Source organism: Telmatherina bonti (assembly GCF_933228915.1).
Source record: "Telmatherina bonti genome assembly, chromosome: 23".
NCBI classification, from domain to species: domain Eukaryota; kingdom Metazoa; phylum Chordata; class Actinopteri; order Atheriniformes; family Telmatherinidae; genus Telmatherina; species Telmatherina bonti.
The window spans coordinates 12,511,263-12,531,026 of NC_136632.1; the positions used below are offsets into that span (position 1 = coordinate 12,511,263).

At 44.1% G+C, this 19,764-nt stretch overlaps 1 protein-coding gene across 1 annotated transcript in view; it reads right to left on the reverse strand.

The window, feature by feature from the left end:
- Positions 1 to 4,226: 4,226 nt before the first annotated feature.
- Positions 4,227 to 19,764, reverse strand: part of znf800b (zinc finger protein 800b) — a 30,317-nt gene continuing 14,779 nt past the window's right edge. The window contains exons 2-11 of the mRNA XM_079263354.1: positions 17,898 to 18,225; positions 14,750 to 14,845; positions 11,825 to 11,968; positions 9,629 to 9,809; positions 9,289 to 9,478; positions 9,040 to 9,202; positions 7,945 to 8,303; positions 6,718 to 7,839; positions 6,525 to 6,636; positions 4,227 to 6,366 (exon numbers count right to left, since the gene is read on the reverse strand). Of these exons, the coding sequence (XP_079119480.1) occupies positions 6,535 to 6,636; positions 6,718 to 7,839; positions 7,945 to 8,303; positions 9,040 to 9,202; positions 9,289 to 9,478; positions 9,629 to 9,809; positions 11,825 to 11,968; positions 14,750 to 14,845; positions 17,898 to 18,207 (2,667 nt within the window). The 5' untranslated portion in view covers positions 18,208 to 18,225 and the 3' untranslated portion in view covers positions 4,227 to 6,366; positions 6,525 to 6,534. The remainder of the gene's footprint in view (positions 6,367 to 6,524; positions 6,637 to 6,717; positions 7,840 to 7,944; positions 8,304 to 9,039; positions 9,203 to 9,288; positions 9,479 to 9,628; positions 9,810 to 11,824; positions 11,969 to 14,749; positions 14,846 to 17,897; positions 18,226 to 19,764) is intronic.

Consider the following 19,764-nt stretch of genomic DNA (forward strand, 5'->3'; position numbering starts at 1 on the left):
TTCTGCAGGATCAAATCCCAAACTTCCAAAAATCCCGTCCACACTTCACAACAAAGAATCATCTCCAAAACTTTGGAAATATTCTTCAAGCCAACTTGACTTTACCAGCAAAGGCCCAACGCCAGGTTCCAACTATTGATGCCGTCACCGGGTGAGAAACACTCTCAATGAATACAATTCGATTCTGTCCCAATTAAATCATCAGTTTCTCTCAACTCAAAGTGGAATTAGGTCAAAGCCACTCATACAGCCGAGCCCCCACCATGATTAAAACCCTCTGCTTTATATAGGTTAGCCAGCTCATGATTCATCTGCTACACACTCTCTGACATTGTTTATTCAACACTTTCTCTCTGGTTTGGGGCTCTTCTTGGCAGAGACACAGAATGGGGTTCCTAATGAGATTGGGGGGGGGGGTCCGCTCATTAAGCTGCACCACATCACATCCAACTCTGATCTACAACTGACTCTAATCTAATGCGGTCCAATAAAGCTTCCAGACAAAGCACCTGCTGATCACCTCTCCTACTTTTTTTGTTTGTTTTTTTGCTTCGTCATGATATGTGGCAGGTGTTTTGACACAAAACCCCCCATATCGGTGACACAACCGGTGTGAAATTCTAATTTGAAAGCTTTCACATTCATTCACGTTGTAACTACATGCAAAATGTCTGAAGAGAGACGCTTTAAAAAAAAAAACTGTGAATGTCTGGTGACTGAGCAGGGGCTCTGAGGTTATTAAAAGTTTCATGTCTCATTTACACTCGCACTCGTTGAAGATTATCACGTTTCCGAGGGGTGAGATGAGGTGACATCCTCGCCTGTGTGTTCATACATCAAATTGACGCAGCTGGTTTTTATTCTAATCATCCTGGCTATTAGTGTCTTTGCTCCCATGAGGGTCCCGATGGTGCTTTTACAAAAGCTGAAATAAACCAGATTTCATCTCTCATGTGGGATGCTAGAGGGTGGGGGGAAAAAAAGAGAAGAAGAAGAAGGTTTCCCTCTGCTGTGATGGTTAGTGGCTCAAATATGAGGAGGTTTGAACCCCAAAAGGCTTCAGCCGGCTCATCGCTCTTTTTAATTTACACCCACGACTGCTGTCGAGGTGCGTGTCACCCACTTCTCCTTCTAGTCTGAGTTTATTTTCCCTTCTCTCCTCCTTGCGTCACCCCTCTTGTCCTCCACCCAAGGGTCTTCACTTTCATCCCCCTCCCTTCTTACGTCCCTTTCTGATTGCCTCCATCCTCTGCATCCCACTGTTGCATGGCATCACCTTCTACATGCAGGCCACCTAATCTCTCAAGGGAGTGTGCTGCTCTCTCCCATCACTCCCTCCTTCATCACATCCAAGACTGTTTCACTCCACTCTATCCTCTATTCTTTTCCCCTTCTATCCTGGTACAGAGCTGTGGGACAAGGATGCAATCAGATGCTCACCTTTCCCCTCAAAACAACGCACAGACACGCGTCCCCCCCACGGTCAACATGGCCATGGTCTCTCTGCAGATGCATGCGTGGAGCCGATCAAACACTCCACGCAAATACTTTCTCTGTCATTGTGAAGCCTTCCTTGACTGTTTCACGCAGGGATAAATGCAGCTTCCGTCGCTGAGAGACAGAAAACGCACGCCTCTGATGAAGATGAAGTCGTGTGTGTGTGTGTGTGTGTGTGTGTGTGTGTGTGTGTGTGTGTGTGTGTGTGTGTGTGTGTGTGTGTGTGTGTGTAGATAAAAGCGCAGCCCACAGGTTGAGAATTAAGACTATATACGTGAGATCAAAGTCTGAGGCGTGTGTGTTCATTACGCAGCCCTATAGGCTTCATTCTGTGCAGCGGTGGTGGTATTCTGATTGCACCCTAATTAAGACAGTGCCACGCGCGTTTGGAGGAGAAAAAAAAAACGCAGAGGAACACCAGTGGGGGAGAGCAAAATGTCATTCTCATTAAGTAGTGTCTCCACTTTTTTCCCCCGCACATACTGTCCATAAGAGAAGCAAATGTCTCTTAATGTTTTATTAAAGATGTTTAGTAAAGGGAGGAATTCACTGAAGGAATGTGAGGACGCAACAAAACGCGTGGAAAAACACCCACAGAGACATTAAAAGAAGAAAAATGGAAGATACCTCATGGATAAAGCGAACCAGATTCTCCCCCCAAATAAGTGCAAAAAGGGAGAAGCTCCAGCTTCCTCCCCCCGCTCCTCCTGTAGACTCCTTGGGGTCCGTGTCCGCCTCAGGCAACTTCCTTGCGGAGCTCAGCAGTTTCACCCCTCCAGAAATACCAGTCCTCCTGAAGTGAGATTGTGATTATTTTCTCTTTCTTTTCCACAGCAGCAGGAGGATTTGAAGACCATTAGACCATCCGCAAAGCGAGGGAAAATGTAGCTGCTGTTGGGAAAAGAAAGGGGGTGGAAAAGGGAAGAAAAAAAAAAAGTACCCAGTCGTGACCAGCAAGGCTGGATTTTACGCACAAAAACGCAACAATTAACTCCGCACTTGTTTTAGAAGACAATAGAAGGAGGCAGCCTGTGCTCAAGTCGATAACCAAGAATGAATTCAGATACAGAAAGAGACAGAGAATAGGGTGAGAGAGAGAGAGAGAGAGAGAGAGAGAGTGTGTGTGTGTGTGTGTGTGTGTGTGTGTGTGTGTGTGTGTGTGTGTGTGTGTGTGTGTGTGTGTGTGTGTGTGTGTGTGTGGAGAGAGAGGGAGGGCTAGGAGACAGAGCAGAGGAATTCATCATACACAGCCCTGATCAATAATGTTGGTAAAACCCACCTGATTTTGGATTCATGGTCCTCTCAGAGCTTCCCCTACTTTGCGCATAAACCCTCTTTCCGTTAACTCCGGACGCACGCGCACCACCCCTCTATGGATTCCCCCCCATACCTATCCACCACCCTCACTCCAGCTGCCTCCGGTGGTCGGTGCTGAAAGGGACAGCGCACGACTCCCCCACCCCCGCCGCCGACTGAGAGGCGCATCTCAGACCGCGCGCACCAAACCCGTCCTTCCTGCAGACTCCCAAGCCTTTCAATCAAGTTTATTACTGATCAATCGGATCGACCATTTCCGCAGTACAGGGCTTTGGTTATTTGCACACATTAATAAGTCATCAAAATATGCTCACAGAGGCGTTGCGCCGCACTCTTAATTGCTTCAACTTCAATCCATTTTCACTGCGCCCATTGATCCCCGCGCTTGTAAAAACCACAGCGGCGTGTCTCTTTGTGGTGAGTGGAATTAAACAAATGAACCGCATCCCATATGCTGTGTAATAACAATTTGATAAGCTATGTGGAGTCAGAAAGCAGGCAATCGGAACAGACCCCGGTGTTTTGACTGCTGGAAGATGTGAGCAACACATCCAGTTCGGAGTGTCGCTGCTGGAGCTGAATGGTGGGCAGGCGCGGAGCAATGGCGCCATCTAGTGGGGGAAATGGTGCAATTGCAATATTTAAAGAAAGGAGCAGGTGGAGATCTTCTTGCGGTCAGCTGCAAGGAAGAAAAAAAAGAACTCAGAGCAGGAGTTGCAATTTTGGGCTGCGTGTTTGCAAAATGAAACATATGGATTAAATGCAATAAAAAGAGTTATGCTAATACTCCATTTACAAAGACATGTTAATAGAGCAGCAATGAAAGTGGTCATTATTACCTTTAGTACCTTTAAATGACTTCAGCACATTTGAATGACTTTTATATTTATGTAAATATTCTATAAAAAATCAAGGACTTCTGCTCTAATTCTAACCTGTTTATCAGTAAACGTCAGGGATCCTTAGGGGTCTCCATTACACCTCCTGCTGTAGTACATGTCAGTTTTAAGAGTATGAATAATGCCCTTGAGAAGGTTTTTTTTTTTTTTTTTCATGGATGGCAAGCTAATTTTCTCAAAGCAGCTGGGAGCTGTAATTTCTATGTCACGCGAGTAATACTAGTCAGTTTCAGCTCGAAAACTGGTGCAATACTGACTCTTCGGTGTATGATCAAAAACCAACTCAAGCTTTATAGCTTAGAGGACTCGTGACAAATCCATGGCTCCTTTAAGCAAAGGAAATGAAAGTGAAAATTCAAATGTCTGATGAAGCCGTTTCTGAGTGCAAATGTGGTAAACAAACATGACTGATGGGCGCACATGACTCACATCTTGGAACAAATAAAAACAAAGTCAAACATAAATCTGCTCAGAGGTTTGAAGCAGTACATTTTTATTTATTAAGTGGTTGGTTGGAACATTCTTGTCACATTTGAAAGGCTTCTCTAACTCATCTGTTCCCTAGAGATTGAGTTTAACATATTACAACTCAAGAAGGAAATGTCAAGATTTAAAAAAAAAAAAAAAAGAAAGAAAAAAGCTTGAGGTTTCCTGCTCTTTGAAACATTTAAACAAAAACATTTCCTTTCAAAAGAGGAAGATTAACCAAAAAAAAAAAAAAACAGTGGAACGCAAACCTGCCTCCAGATTAACAGTGACAGTGTTTTAACTAGTCAGAAATGTCAGAAACATATGATCTACCAACAGAAGTTAATAATTATGTGACTAGAATAACTATTATTCAGACCATCCGTGCAGGATGAATCAGTATGTACAGTACATGTGCTCAAGACCTTGTTGCACAAGCATTTTCCACTAGAAAAATAAAGTTTGGTCTTTCCTTTATCTCTGTTTTTGTCCCATTTCATGGCTTTCTCTTTGAATAATAAGACACATCTACTGTACATTTGGTTGTCCTCCATCATGCCCTCCCGGCTCTTAACCAGTGTTTCAAAGACTACCTTTGGTAGCTGTTATCAAACACACCTCCTTATATCCGAGTGCGAAAGCATATTTTAAACTGATTCTAAACTTAAAAAAATAGGATTGAAAAGTTCAAAGAGTTTATTTAAATAAGCTTCAGTGTAATATTGTATTAACAGAGCAGAAAGGTTCATGTAAACATTTAGGAATAGTTTTGCCTCTCAGACATACAGCTCTTTTTTTTTTAATTCATATGTACACTTTCTTTGTACTGAACTGTTCAAATCAGCCAATTCCCAAACCAGTTAGACCTGCTGGTATGACTGGGCTCTAAACAGATACACTGCAGAGTTTAATGACGTGAGAACGAAAATTTTTTCCAGTTATTGGTTTCTAAGAGCTAAGGCAGTATGGCTGTGACCTGTTGTAGCTTGCTATATCGTGCGTTCTGACACATTACTCCATGTTTTTCTCAAGTGTGTAAGCAAGTAGGTATAATGATAGAGTTGAGATGGAATCAAACTAGCACAAAGGATTTATTAAAAAGTAATAAATCGTCATAATTTAGATTTTACTTTTTCAGTTTGAGCCAAAATGTCCCCTCGGTTAAATAAAGCAGCACAGCTGCCTTCGAGAAGCACAACGTGAAGCTTCTCCAGCAGCCACGCTTTTATTAGGGGTGAAAAGTCGGCTATAAATAGAGACGGAGCGGGCAAGGTAAAGAAATCACCTTTCTCAAGTATGCGACCGGCCTGAGCATCAATAAGACGTGAGAAAACAGGACATGCATTTTTCAGGGGAAACTGAAAAACACACTTCCCCCGTCTCCCTCTGACAGCGCGGTCTGCTCGGACGCTCACCGTAAGCTTGGCTGAAGGGAAGAGCAGCGAGGAAAGAAATTAAACCTGTTTTTTTTTTTTCCTTTATATCAACCAGAAACATTTATGTGAGGGAAAATAAAGGGTTTCATTTGAAACGCTTTGGCTAGTTTCTCTCCAGAGAGGCAGCAGAGCGGAGCGATGGTCCAATCAGCAGAGAGGAAGGTGAGAAAGGAGTACAGGATGGAAACATATCATCATCAAACACTGCTCAACACACAGTTTCATGTGTGAATATATAGAAGAAGTAGCTGCTCTGAGGTGCCACTGTAAAAACTAAGGACGGAGTATGGTGAGGATGTGTCCATTGGTCTTAGAAATTCTCACACACACGCACACACACACACACACATTCACAGACTATCATCATCCTCTTGCTAAAGGCAGGGTGTCAGGAGCAAAGCAGTACATATCAGCTGTCTACATATGGATCTATATTCACAGAAGTAAATACAGATGTATGTACAGCAGTAAGCGAGACTTCCTGTCACTGCGGTCCGTGGGTGGGTAGCAGCGCCGTCGTCCAGCAGGCTGGCGAGTTTCGTCGTGAAACTACATCAAGAATGTCAGCTTTCAACTGCATTGTTGGTTCTTTAGGAAACTGTGGAGTGTGGGAAAAAAAAAACGTTGCGCTACACTTCCTTCATATTCCCAACTCTTCGTTGTGATTCATCTTATTTGTCGATTTGTTTTCAGGTCGGGTGTTTTGATTGGTCGTTGTTGGCGGCTCGCTGTCCTTCATTGCCGTCGGTCTGTGAGGAGAGAGAGAGAGAAGTGAGGAGGGCAAACGAAGGAGAAGAATAAGTCAAACAGATGTTCAGAGGCGAGAAAAGAGGAGTGATAAACAACTCTGAAGACACGCAGATATTTACACATTTGCTGGAGGAAATGAAACCTTCTGTTTTCTTACACGGGATGTTTCACCAGACCAGTGATTTGGAGCGAGTGCTGACTCCTTTCCTCCTGTTGGCTGCTGTGGCCGCGGCGTTTCGATGGCTTCGCTTGTGAGACTCCAGGTACAGCTGAATTTAAAGAAAACAGCATGAGATTCTCCTTTCAAAGGAAAAAAAAAATGTAGAAGACGTTGCATTAAAATCCATCACCTTCTTAGCAAAGGCCCGGCCACACTGGTCACAAGCGTGGAGGGAGAAATTTTTAGTCACGCGCACTTCGGTGGAGGATGTCCCTGTGCTGCTCTCTGATTGGGCGTCGTGGCGTCGGGTGTGTGGGGTTTGGTTGCTGGACTGGCTGTTGGCGGCGTTACGGTGGTGGGAGTGCTTCTCGCTGCGGCGGGTCAGCGGGGGGCTGACGGGGCGACTCTGCAGCCTCTCCTGCTTACGGGTGATGGGAGGGGACGGGGTGAAGGCCGGGGACGAGAGCTCCAGCTGCTTCCGAGTGACGGGAGCCGGAGGCGGGGCGGAGGAGGACGCTGAAGAGCCCGTTTGAGCAGTCGTGGAGCTCTCTTGCTTGCGAGTGACAGGAGGTGAAGGGAAAGAGGAGGACGAGGAAGAAGTATGGCGCCCGTTCACCTCCTCTTTGCCCCCGCTCGCCCTCTTGTTGGTGCTGTTGAGAACCACCTCCGCCAGCCTCTTCACCGCCCTGCTCTCCAGCTTCGGCATGATCTTTGCAAGGTATGCCGAGGACTTCTTGTGGACGACGGTGACGTGACGCAGGACGTCGCGCTTGCGGCGCGACTCGTAGCGACAGAGGGGGCAGCGGTAGAACTTTATGAAGATGTCGTTGCCGTCGGTGTGCAGCTCGATGTGCTTTGTTAAGTTCTGGCGCGAGCTGAACTGCCGTTTGCAGAGTTTGCAGAAGAGCTGCTTGAAGTCGAAGCCCACCGACAGTTTGGTCATCTTGGCAGCCGTGTTAGTGCTGCACACGTTCCCCCCGCGGGAGGATGTGGAGGACGCAGATGAGGTGGTTTTGGGGCTCGCTGGGGCCTCCTCCTCCTTTACCTTCATGGCATTCTGTGAAGCTCCTTTCGCTGACCCAGTGCTGTCAATGGGAGACGGGGTGGGATTGCTGTCCACGTCCTCATCCTCGTCTTCATCTGAAGCCTCCACTGCTTCCTCCTTCACTCTAATATTGTTACTGGGGCCTAAGTTCGAGCTAGTGTTGTTCGGCGTGGTTGCCGTGGCAGCAGAGGCCGGTGTGGCAGCAGACCGGTTGCTTTTGATGCTGTAGATCTTGTGCACGATACGCATGTGTCTCTTCAACATGAGCTGAAACCAGATGAAAACAAAGTGACAACATCGCATTTCATAAGTGCACCCATCTGACTTCATCCCAGCTGAGAGCTTTACAGCGACAAAAAGGCTCAAACCAACCTGAGAGCTGTAGTTTCTCTTGCAGAGCGTGCAGCGACACGAGGCGGAGCTGGTCGGTGAGGACGCTGGGAGCGGACTCTGAGGTTTGCTCTGGTTGGAGGTTGGAGTTTTAGAGTTGACAGGGGTGGACTTGGAGCTGTTACAGCGTGTCGGCGAGGAGTTGTTGCTCTTCTTGGGTGGTGTGACTTCCAGCGAGAAGGGCTGGCCAGGCCGCGAGGCGATGCTCGGTGTGATGGTGTCTCTCCGCAGGCCGCGGTGCACCTCGTCGAAGTGGCGCCGTACGTTGGCTTTGGTGGCGAAGGTTTTGAGGCACACTGGGCAGGACTTTCCGGTCGGTGTGCTGAGAGTCCTCGGACGACCTTCAAAAATATTTAAAAAAACATTATTTAAAAAAAAAAAAAAGTGTAGATTAAAACAGAAAAGCATCATTATCACTGCGTAACAAGCCACAACAAAATCAGCAGTGCTGCTTAAACAGCTATTAGCTATTTGAAAGACAAGTTAAAGACAAAAAAATGGGTTAAAAAGACAGGGACATGGAGAAAAGTATTATGATTCTCACAGAATAAATAAGTTTAAATGTATGTACAGGTGTGCTCATATGTATTTGTCCCCTTTTATTAAAGAAAAGGCTGAATTTACAAAAGTCACTCAAATAACTGGAGACTTAAAAAAAAGAACAATAGGTAAAAATTTGCAAAAATATAATTTTGTAATATAAGACACTGTTTTTTCATTTCATTGAGTTAAAGAAAGAATAAAAAACAAACAAAGAAATTGGTCCTGGACAAATCAGAGCATTTTTCTGTTGAACAGTGGGACAAAATACCTGTCAAGAGGTGCAGAAGTCTGACTGAGAGGAACAGAAAACACCTGACTGGAGCGGAAACTTCAGTCAATTTCGGCTTATTTTACACGCAGCTGTTTTTTTTTTCCTTCTTTAATGAATAAATGAGAGTACAACTGTACATAAGCCTGTAAGGCGGGGGGGGGGGGGGGGGGGGGGGGGGGGATTTCACATCAAACCGGTTTGATGAACATCTCATCCTGACCAGGTCCTGAGTAACACATTCAGTTGCTATTAGAAACCTTTACCTTTCACCATAGAGAGCAGGCTCGTGGGAACTGTGCGCGTCTCTGTGAACTTTCTGAGCTCCTCCAGTTTCGTCTGGTGCATTTTGCGGCAGTGACGTCGGATGCTGCGGCGAGAGTTGAAGTCTTGACCACAGAGGCAGCAGGAAATAGTCACGTCCTCAACCTGGATGTGAAGCAGAAAAACTTACTGCAACCTGCTGTAGGCGTAAGTCAGGCATCATGTCTCCCAGCGTGAGTTCTCCCACCTACCCCACTGTTTGACCCCTCGTCTTCAGGCGGTGGCTGCTCCTCCTTCGCCTCTTCCTCAGCCTCCCACCTCCTTGGTCCCTGATTGTGTCCTGGGCTACCCTGGCTTTCTGGTCCGCCTTGCTGGTTGGGCTGGTTGTTTTCTACACTCTCCGCTGCTTCTCCTTCCCAAGGTACAGGACTCTCTCTTGCACTGAGAGGGACAATCAGACATATCACATGTCATGTCACCATGTCATGGTGGTATCACCATGACTACAATGAAATAAAGTTAATTTTATGTTCTAAGTTTATATGACTAATGTTTAAAAAAAAAAAAAAAAAAAAAAACACAAAAAAAAACCTTGTTGTGTGTGATGGATATCTCGCCAGCTCCTCCTCAGTGGTGAGGTACTGGAACACCGCCTTGGTGGTGGTTTGAATAGGCTCAAGTCGGACCACATAGTCTGGACGGTCGGCTTTGGGATAAATGGCGTCCAGTAAATCCTTCATGGCTACACTCTGTCTGTCATCCCCTGCTGAACCTGCAAAACCACACATTTTCCATAAACCACACAGATGTTAATCTCTGATCAGTGCGGGTGATGCACGTTATAATTACGGCCTTTTTTAACGCGGAACCAGATCACGTTCACTTCCTTGAAAACGCTCTAATCTCCCAGAACCACACACAGGCAGATTATCAAACTCCTGTGCAGCAGCTTCTTTTCCCAACGCATGTCAGGCAGCATAAGAAGGCATTTCTCCATCACTCTGAACATGACTTGCTTCCCAAACATCCAGCAAATGCCGCCGCATTTCACACGATATCTGTCTAAACTAAAAAAAAAACCAAAAAAAAACCCACCCCTTCAGTGTCGGTTGCAGCGTAAATACAAAGAAACTTAGCTGACTTTGTTATGCTGTATGAACTCAGGTCTGGCTGACTAGATCAGATACACAACAACACAATAAATTTGCTATTACATTGTAATAAATGAACACGAGCAAATCCAAAGCAGAGACATTCACTTAAAGGAAATTATCTTGACATCATGACATTACAGTTTGGCTGTTAAAGACAAAACCTGAACCCTTCCCAGCCAAACCCCGAGCAGAAACAACAAATGCACTCAGCTGAAAGTGTTTGACCGAGACACTGAACCCAAAACAGCCTGCCTGTAGTTGTAAACTGCACGCACACATCAAATAAAAGCATTCAAATCTAAACAGACAACATAATCTTGTAGGGGTCAGTCACCCCTTTCCTTCAATTTTCTGATGCATTACTGAACAAGTAGGTGAAATGGAAAAAAGGAAATTTAATGCAGTTAGAATTTGTGGGACTCTGTCAAAAGGCCAGAAAACATTTCCAGGTGTGGAAATTTGGCTCGCTGCTTATTTTTAGCCACAAAGAGCTTTCGTTTCTAAACAAACCAACTAATCTTGCCACTGAAAATCATCACTGTTATTATATTCCTCTGGTTGTAAAAATGAATTATAGCATTAGAAAAAAGAGGAAGTTCAGCCACTGGAAAGCTTAAAGCAGTCAATCGTTTCAAAGACAAATCTCTGAGGAAACCACACAAAATCAAGCCATGGCGATGCTCAATGGAGGAAGAAAAACGCAACAATTAAGTCATTTATCAATACAAAACCAACTAAACCTCCAGTCATGAGCGCTTGATTGAAGAGAACCAAGTTAGAAGTGCTGAAGATAACTTCATCAATGAAGATGAAGATCAGATGGGAAAAAGCTCCTCTGACAGCAGTCATTAGCGTAGCGACAAAAGAAGATATAACTGATCGTTTGTGTTGAGATTGACTTCTCCTTTGTGATGAGAGGAGAGCCAGGCAACACAGGAATGTCTTGAGGAGTGTCGGCCTTCATCCTCTCCTGGAGTTTCCTCGCACTTCTAAGCAGAAAAGAATAGAGATGTGGACGTGCACAGCGGCTAATGAGAAGTGGAGGAAAGAAAAAAAACACACAAACACTGAAAGATCAAAGTCTCTCTTCTTGGTGATGTGAGAGGAGAAATGACTGATGGATAAGACGCGTTATTGTGAGCATCCGAGTGTGTGTGTGTGTATGAAGTGTGCACATGCAGAGGAGATGTTAGGAGAATAATAAGTAGGAGACAGATGGCGTGAAAGCAAGCGAGGGACCCTTGGAGTGACAAAATGCAAAAGCAAAATGCAAACAAGCCCAAGGAGATGATGAAAACAGAGACTGCTTGCGTGAGTTTGTGCAATGTTCATGGAGCTCATGTGGAAGTCAAGTTTGATCCCCGCTGTGTTCAGGGAATCGCCGATGGCCTGGGTGATCCCTTCAGGAGCGCCTTCAGCTTTCACAAAAGCACTGGACCCAGATTAAACAACTATTTTACTTGTTCGCCGGCTTGATTTTCATTGTGAGGTCAAGGCGTTCGTGCTTTTTGATCTTTATCTCTTTCTGTCCTTTGATTTTAGGGCTTTGACGTGAGAGCTAGCATAACAAATATGCATGCATGAACATTCTGTTTAAACACATGTCTGCGTGCTTGTGTGTCGCGTCACGAACCATCAGAGTCTGGCAGCCGTGAAAGGCAGTAGTATTCCTTATGTGTGATGAGGTTGGGAAGGCCTCTGAACAGACTGCGACACAGTTTACACTCGAAGATGGTGTCCACCTCCCTCAGCAGCATGTGTCTGAGCTGGCTGGTGCCTGGAAAGACAAAGAAAAGCGTTACGCTCTCAGCGTTTCCGGCTTTTTGGCCACAAATGTTAAGCTTTGCAAAAAGCCTTCACACAGTTGTGTTGCTCCATCTAGCAATCCAAGAGAAAACGATACGTGTTTGGCTTTATTATAATTGATAAAGTCATCAAAAGTTAGAGAGAGGCAGCACTCACAAGTACCAGACTGCAAATCAAGCTTGTTGTGTGGATTTAATATTAGAGTTCTATCATTTCCCAACTATAATATCGTCGGCCTTTTAAACGATTTCTGATGTTTGGCTTCGCTTTAAATGCTGCATTTGCATCACTGCTGTCACCACCTGTCGCCGTCTCCATCACTACCATCAGCACGCTGACTCAAGCATTCAATTCTAATCATGTTTGTGTATACTGAGCTGTTCAGGGTGTTGTGAGATAAATGGCACCTTATTTGTTCTGAGCATACAGTAGAATATGCTGTATCCTCTGTTGGATATCTAATATAAACGTGCTCAGTACTCAGTACTCGCTCAGTTGCAGGTATTTTATGCAGAACTGAATAAACACTGTTAATGTGAATTACTCCATTCCTTGTTTTGCTTTTGCTGCTGCATCAGCAGGGATGTGTGTTGGTGAGGAGCAGCAGGATAAAAGCCGTGGCCCTGCATTAGAGCACCAGTTTAAAAGGCAAGCTGGTCATCGGACTAATGTTTTCATTACTGTGTCCATTTTCAACAGAAAAAAAAGCCTTAAATAACTGACAGATACAAAAGAAATAGGCAAACTGCCTTCTCCAAGTTATTATCATTTTTGCAGTTGGATTAAACCCAAAACTGTGCCCAAAGTCGTGAAATTTCAATTTACTTTCATGTAAATGGAGAGGTGGAACGCCTTCTCCAGTCAGGTGAGGGAGCAACATCACAAGATGACATCACAGGAAGAGGACAGGTCAAATTCAGAGAGGAGCCACTGCACCGCCATCTTATCCAAGTCAAATTTCAGGTAATAAAAAATAATGTTTCTCTTAACTTTATCCACCATGTTTGAAACTGATTTTGTTTTTAAAAAGCACAGAATAGCTTTGTATATGACCATAGTTAGCTCAAATAGGCCTCTTCCTTCAGCTTGGTTGTGATTTGCTGGACGTCCTTGTCTTACTGATTCTGTCTTACTAATATATCTGTTGCTTTTTTTTTTTTTTTTTAGAAACTTATGATGTACTTTTATAAGCCCCATTAATACTTAAGGGAAGCTGGAGAGATTATGATTCTGAACTGAATTATCTTAAGCCAGGTATGTGAAGCTTTTTATAGTCCAGGGGTCACATACAGGCCCATTTGACCTCTAATGGACCAGTAAATTAATGGCATAATAACTTAGAAACAGACAAAACTCAAAATATATAATAGTTTTAAAGAAATGCAAGTAAACTAGTGTCTTTTATCCTTTTATAAAAACCATTAGGAATTACAGAAAATTCTTTGAGAACAATGAGCACAATTTCTGTGTTTGACACCCCTGACTTAAGCCCTGAATAAACAGGGTTAAGAAGTTTTATTGGCCTGAGACCATGGTCCTCAGCCGGAATAGGGTGGATTGTCCTCTCCAGGTCGGGAGTCAGGTCCTGCCTCAAGTGGAGGAGTTTAAATATCTCGGGGTCTTGTTCAGGGAAGGATGGAGCGTGAGATCAACAGACGGATCGGTGCGGCGTCTGCAGTAATGCGGACTCTGCGCCGGTCTGTTGTGGTGAAGAAGGAGCTAAGCCTGAAGGCGAAGCTCTTGATTTATCAGTCGATCTACGTTCCTACCCTCACCTATGTTCATGAGCTGTGGGTCATGACTGAAAGAACAAGATTTCAGGAAGCTGAAATGAGTTTCCTCCGCAGGGTGGCCGGGCTCTCCCTTAGAGATAGGGTGAGGAGCTCAGTCATCCAGGAGGGGCTCAGAGTAGAGCCGCTGCTCCTCCGCATCGAGAGGAACCAGTTGAGGTGGCTCGGGCATCTGGTTTTGTTGACTCCTGGACGCCTCCCTGGTGAGGTGTTCCAGGCACGTCCCTCTGGGAGGAGACCCCAGGGAAGACCCAGGACACGCTGGAGGGATTATATCTCTTGGCTGGCCCGGGAACGCCTCAGGATCCCCCCCGCAGAGTTGGCAAATGTGGCTGGGGAGAGGGAAGTCTGGGCTTCCCTGTTTAGGCTGCTGCCCCCGCGACCCGACGGCGGATAAGCGGCAGAAAATGGATGGATGAAGTTTTATTGGGAAAAAATTGGGGAAAAATCTGCCCAAACATAAACTTTCAAGCGGTCATTTGCGTCCTGTTTTGGACAAATGTACATCGTATCGGCGACTAGACACACCGCTATCGGTAACCTATCATACAGACCGTCACACTTTTCTCTAACTAATAACTGACATCAAGTCAAGCTGCTGTGGAGAAAAGTCTGACTTTATAAACACTCCTCTCATGCTATTGCTCCTTCAAACCTTTTTACAGACATGGAAAAGTGTTCTGCATATGAATGACAGTCAGTTTTCCTGGTGAGGAGGCAGAAGTGGAAGGGGGGGGGGGGTCTTTACACTGCTGCTTCTCAACCTCTCATTCTCAACAGATGCATCGATTGATGTATGAACAAAAAAAAACATACTAATTTCTTAAAAACCGATTAACTTCCTTCTGATATGTAAATCCACTCGGCAGGTATTCAAGTTGCAATTTTATGACAGCACAACATATAAAAGATGGATAAATATATAAAAGGAGAAAGATAACAAGGAAAACACAGACACAAACCAGATCGGAAGCACTCAATTATCTGCTGAATGCCTGACTTGGACGTCTGTAGAGGCTGCTGGAGCAGAGGAGGATCACCCGGCTCCACGCAGAGGCCTAGACAGATGGAGAGAGACAGCATTACATCAAAGTCAGCTTATAATTACATCAGTGTATTACAGTCTCAGAGAAATACAGCATCACCTGGGAAGTCTGAGGAGAGGCTAAGAAAGCAAGGTATATGGCTGTGTGCTAAAAAAGCACTCACAAAGAGGTCTGTACAAGATGGTGATTCATCCTGACCTCATTATCCACCATCTCACACACACACACAACACACATGGCATCACAAACACACAAGCACGGTGCAAAAGAGAACACACATCAGGTTTTTGCCTTCTAAGATCGGTATCTTAGGAGAAAGATAAGACCAAATGCAGACATGTAAAAATTCAAACAATCCCAACAAAGGTAACTTCTCATGGTGCTCGTCCTGCTTGTCTCAGGAGAGGTCAAGGGAAAACACACACTGGGGAGCAGAGGGGGTGACATTGTTTTTTCCTCCTGTTTAGTCCAGTGGTGGTCATGGCCAGCAGCACAATGGTACTTAATCTATTAAAACATAAAGGTATTAATTTTTATCCATTTTAAAAGAGATTTTTGTTCTTGTTCAACCTCAACAAGAGTCAGATGGAACCAGGAAACAACCTCCCTGATGAAAGTAATAATCCAGCAGTTTTCCTTGACCTACTGACCTGTTTTAGCACAAGTTTAATCTTATTTATTATAACTGCAATTATTGCAGGGAGATGTGTTGACCCGAGGCTGCACATACGTACGTATCTTCATGGCATTATTTTTACATCTGTTTTATGTGCTGTAGTCTCGCTGCAATGTGGGAAACGCAAAATAATCACAGAATTTGACAAAGAAAGTGGAATAATTGTAAATCGTGGAATATTGTGGATTTTTTTTTTTTAAGTGCATATGTGCTGCTATCCACACAAATTGAATTGTTTTTTTTCTCAGTGCCTGAGTTTTTGACCCATTGTCATCTGCACTGATGGAGCTCAAGTGTTTCCCAGAAAATATTCAGTGGCTAAAAGGCCAGGAGAAACACCTCGGCTGTTCAAAATAGCTGCATCTGTTTTTAGTGAAGCATTAGTCTGAGAATATACTGGCTGACAAACAAGGTGGAGAAAATGAAACCAGCCTCGATCAGACGCCATGGGAGGAAAAAAAAATCTATTGTTGTAACTACAATAGTTGTGTAAACTACAAATGCGAAAGATGGCAATTTATCAAAATAAAATCTAAAAGAATTACATGAAGAAAATGTCTAAAGTGAAGGTTTATATTGGATTTAGCGGAATACTCATACAGAAACTACAGCTCCTCCAGCCGTCCCAGGTGCAAACCTCAGCCTATACCCTGTTGATGCATGCCACACACAAAAAACTGATTAATTTACTGCTGAAATCCCATAAACCCAGTACATGATCAGACTAATTCTCCTGGAGAAAATAGATCACAGTGAAAGAATGGAAAATGTGGAATACAGGAGGAAAAGAAATAAAAAAAATAAAATGAAATCGTAGGAAAGAAAACAGATTTCTTAAGGTTCCAATAGTGCAGTCTACTTATAACAACACGAGGGACAATATTTCAATTCCCTCACACACACACACACACACACACACACACACACACACACACACACACACAACTTCATTTTCACTTCAGCACCATCTGGACAGGAGCAGAATAATAACAATAAAACATCCCAGACGTTGCAGTCACCTGAAGTGCTTCTTACGCTGATGTAAAACATGGAAAACATCATTTCTACAGTAGCAGAAGGACATTTTCCCACTACAACAACACAGCTCCATAGAAACTACTGGCAACCAGCTGCAACTAAGACCCAATACTTAGTTTACAGAAAGCCACAGAATTTACCACGATTCATATTTCACCACGGTTTGCCATTTTACCCTCATATGTTTCATACTACAGGGGAAGTGTGGATTGTGTTGGTAGGTGATAACTGATCCAGACTGAACCTATGACGCAGGTTAAAACTGTGTCAGCCTACGTCAGCCAGCTCTCCCTCACGACTCTCAACTCAATCAGGGTTAGATTCAGTTCATTCATGAGAGCGAGACGCGCGAGACCGGCATTGAGTGGATGCATCTCTCATGACAACTGTGTCAGATGCTTTAAATGGAAAAAAAAAAAAAAAGAGAGAGATTACGTATTAATGTGCGACAGCAAGTGTTTCCCTCATCACCATCCCCCCACACCTCTTCATGAGAGCTGCTATAATCCTAGCAGAGCGGGTCAGTGACCTCTATGACCCTTGACCTTCACCCCCCCCCCCCCCCCCCCCCCCCCCACACACACACACACACACACACACACACACACCTTGCATTGGGGTAAAAAAAATCTACAATGAATGCTGCAAGTGTCCCCTTTAGCAGGAACATTAGAAATCAGCTTGCACTAGCAGAGTTTTCTACTGTTATTTCTCTGAAAAGTGGAGCGAAACATGACAGCGAAGCTTAAAATCGGTGTAATTTGATCTTTGATCGCACCGTAATAGCCGTCCAGGACACCTCTGGTTTCTTAAAGGGGACAAACAGAGAGAACACACTGTGACATAGAATCACACCGGACAATAATTACATCATTTACAGTTCTAGCAGAAGACGAGGACGTTTTGAGTCCATCCCAAATCCTGACAGGAACAGGATTATTGTTCTAAATTAAACCTCCAGAGGCTTAACTCGTAAGATGGCACACTGTGCATTTCTCTTAACTTCCTCAAAGAGCGGCCCAGGTGTGTATGTACCTTCACACCACACCATCTAAGTCCATCCAAACAAATTAAGGGGTTATGTAGAAAACAAGCTGAATCCAAACTAAACGTTCATAGATACTGAACAACCTGGACTGGCTGATGGCGCTCACTGTGATGCTCAAAGTCAAAAGCAGAATTTCTTTTCTTTCTCAACAAAAACAAACCATTTCGTTTTGTTTGTGAGCAGCAGAACAGCCATACTCCAGTGCTGTGAAAGCGAAGCCACACAGGAGGCTGAGACATTTTTAGCCTGAAGGAGGATGAATCGAAGCGGCTAAATGTGCAGAAAAAAAAAAGAAAAAACACCTGTGTTATGGTTGCAGGCAGCGCCAGGATGAAACTGCTCCTCAGTCTGGCAGCTCTGGTCCCTGGTCTCAGCAGTTTCACCCATGCAGGGCTCAGGCAACAGAGGGGGAATGGGCTTCCACAGAGGCTTGGATTGGGGCTGCGCAGCGCAATCGCTTTTATCCTGGACGTCCATCTGAGTCTCCTTGTGGTCCCAGCTCTCTGACAGCGGCCCGGTAGAAGCAGAGGTCTGCAGATGGATTTGAGCTGCTCCTTTGGGCTCCCCTTCTGGTGGATGCTGGGCATCCAAATGGAGTTGACCTTCCTCCATCTCTGTCTGACCACCAGTCTGTGAAACAACAGCCAGCAAAAAGAAACAGAAATCAAAACAATTGTATTTTTTTTTATGAAAATATCAATAAAAGCATCACATAAACAAGTCTATTGCAAATAAAATCAGCATAAGTTCATTAAGTAAAACCACAAATGAATGACCTCAAGCCAACTTTTCAGAGTGCACACATACACTTGTTTGTGTCTGTACAGTTGTGTCCCTAACCAGACACCCCCTCCTCTCCCAGTGTCTCCTATCCACCCACCAATTCATCCTCATTTTCCCTCCGTCTGTACGTGTCTCGCTAACTCCTTCTGTCCCTGCTGCCCTTGAAGATGGATAAATGACTCCACATTAGGCACATTACAGAACCACACCACAAGACAACTGGACCGGTGGTGCATGCACACGCACACGCACACACACACACACACACACACACACACACACACTGCACGTCATCGTATTTTCAAAGGCCCAAAAGCTAAGCCTTTTATACCCAACTGCAGCTACAAACACTTGTCGAAACGAGCAGGTCCTGATGTCTTGATAGAGATGTTTTCATTATCAGTCAATTGCATTAAACATTTAAGTTTCTGTGACGCGGATACAAAAGCAGGCAACACCAACATCATATCTGTGCAAAAGGAAAAAGAACCATCAGGATTCATTCAGCCAGGATTTAAATTCAGGCAGTCAATCAGTCAACTATTCATGACTCATTTTGCAGTGGGAATCAGTGGAGGAAAGCAGAAGCAAGGCACATTGATTAGAAAAAGTGGACTACCCGTGAATTTCCACATGAGTAATTTTCCACAGTCACACTGTTAGTCATACAGCACATCAAACATTAATTATCTCCCTTATTTTCATCATGAGCCTGAGTTTAACAACAAATAAGAGGCTGTAATGAAGATCTCAGGTATTTGGACAATTTCTTCTTCTATTGTCTCAGGTCTTTGTGCTTCAGGGCATTAAATCACAAATATACAGAAATACCATTTTAAAATACACTTTCAGATTTAACTTTTCTACATTTATGTGAGTTTCTGATTAACTAAGAAAAACACTGTTTTAAAAAAAACTTCAAAATTAACTGAGACAATTAGGAAGCGGAGTGTCAGGATTAGTCAATATGATGATGGGTTAGGGTTAGACTATTTGTGTAAAGAAAATCTAATGAGTGGGATATCCTTATATCTCTTATAATAAGTCCTGATAACATTGGTTTTTGAATGATCCACATGAGGGTCATTAACTAAACCCCGAGTCTCATGTTTTACATCAGCTGGTTAGCTACAGTCCCCCTGTAATGTTATAGCAGGATGTTGTTAGCATGTGTGCCGTGCACCTGTGCAACAGTAACTGGCTATGCCTGCAACCACAGTAGTTTTGTCCAATTTGATCACGTACCTTTAAACAATGAGTTTGGTGAGTGTAATGAGTTTGTTTTGCTAACTGGGCTAAAAAAAGAACATTTCTACAAACTGGAAGAACTTTGACAGGTTTGTTTCCACAGAAACATCATGATGCTAACTGGTTTAAAGTGAGTGT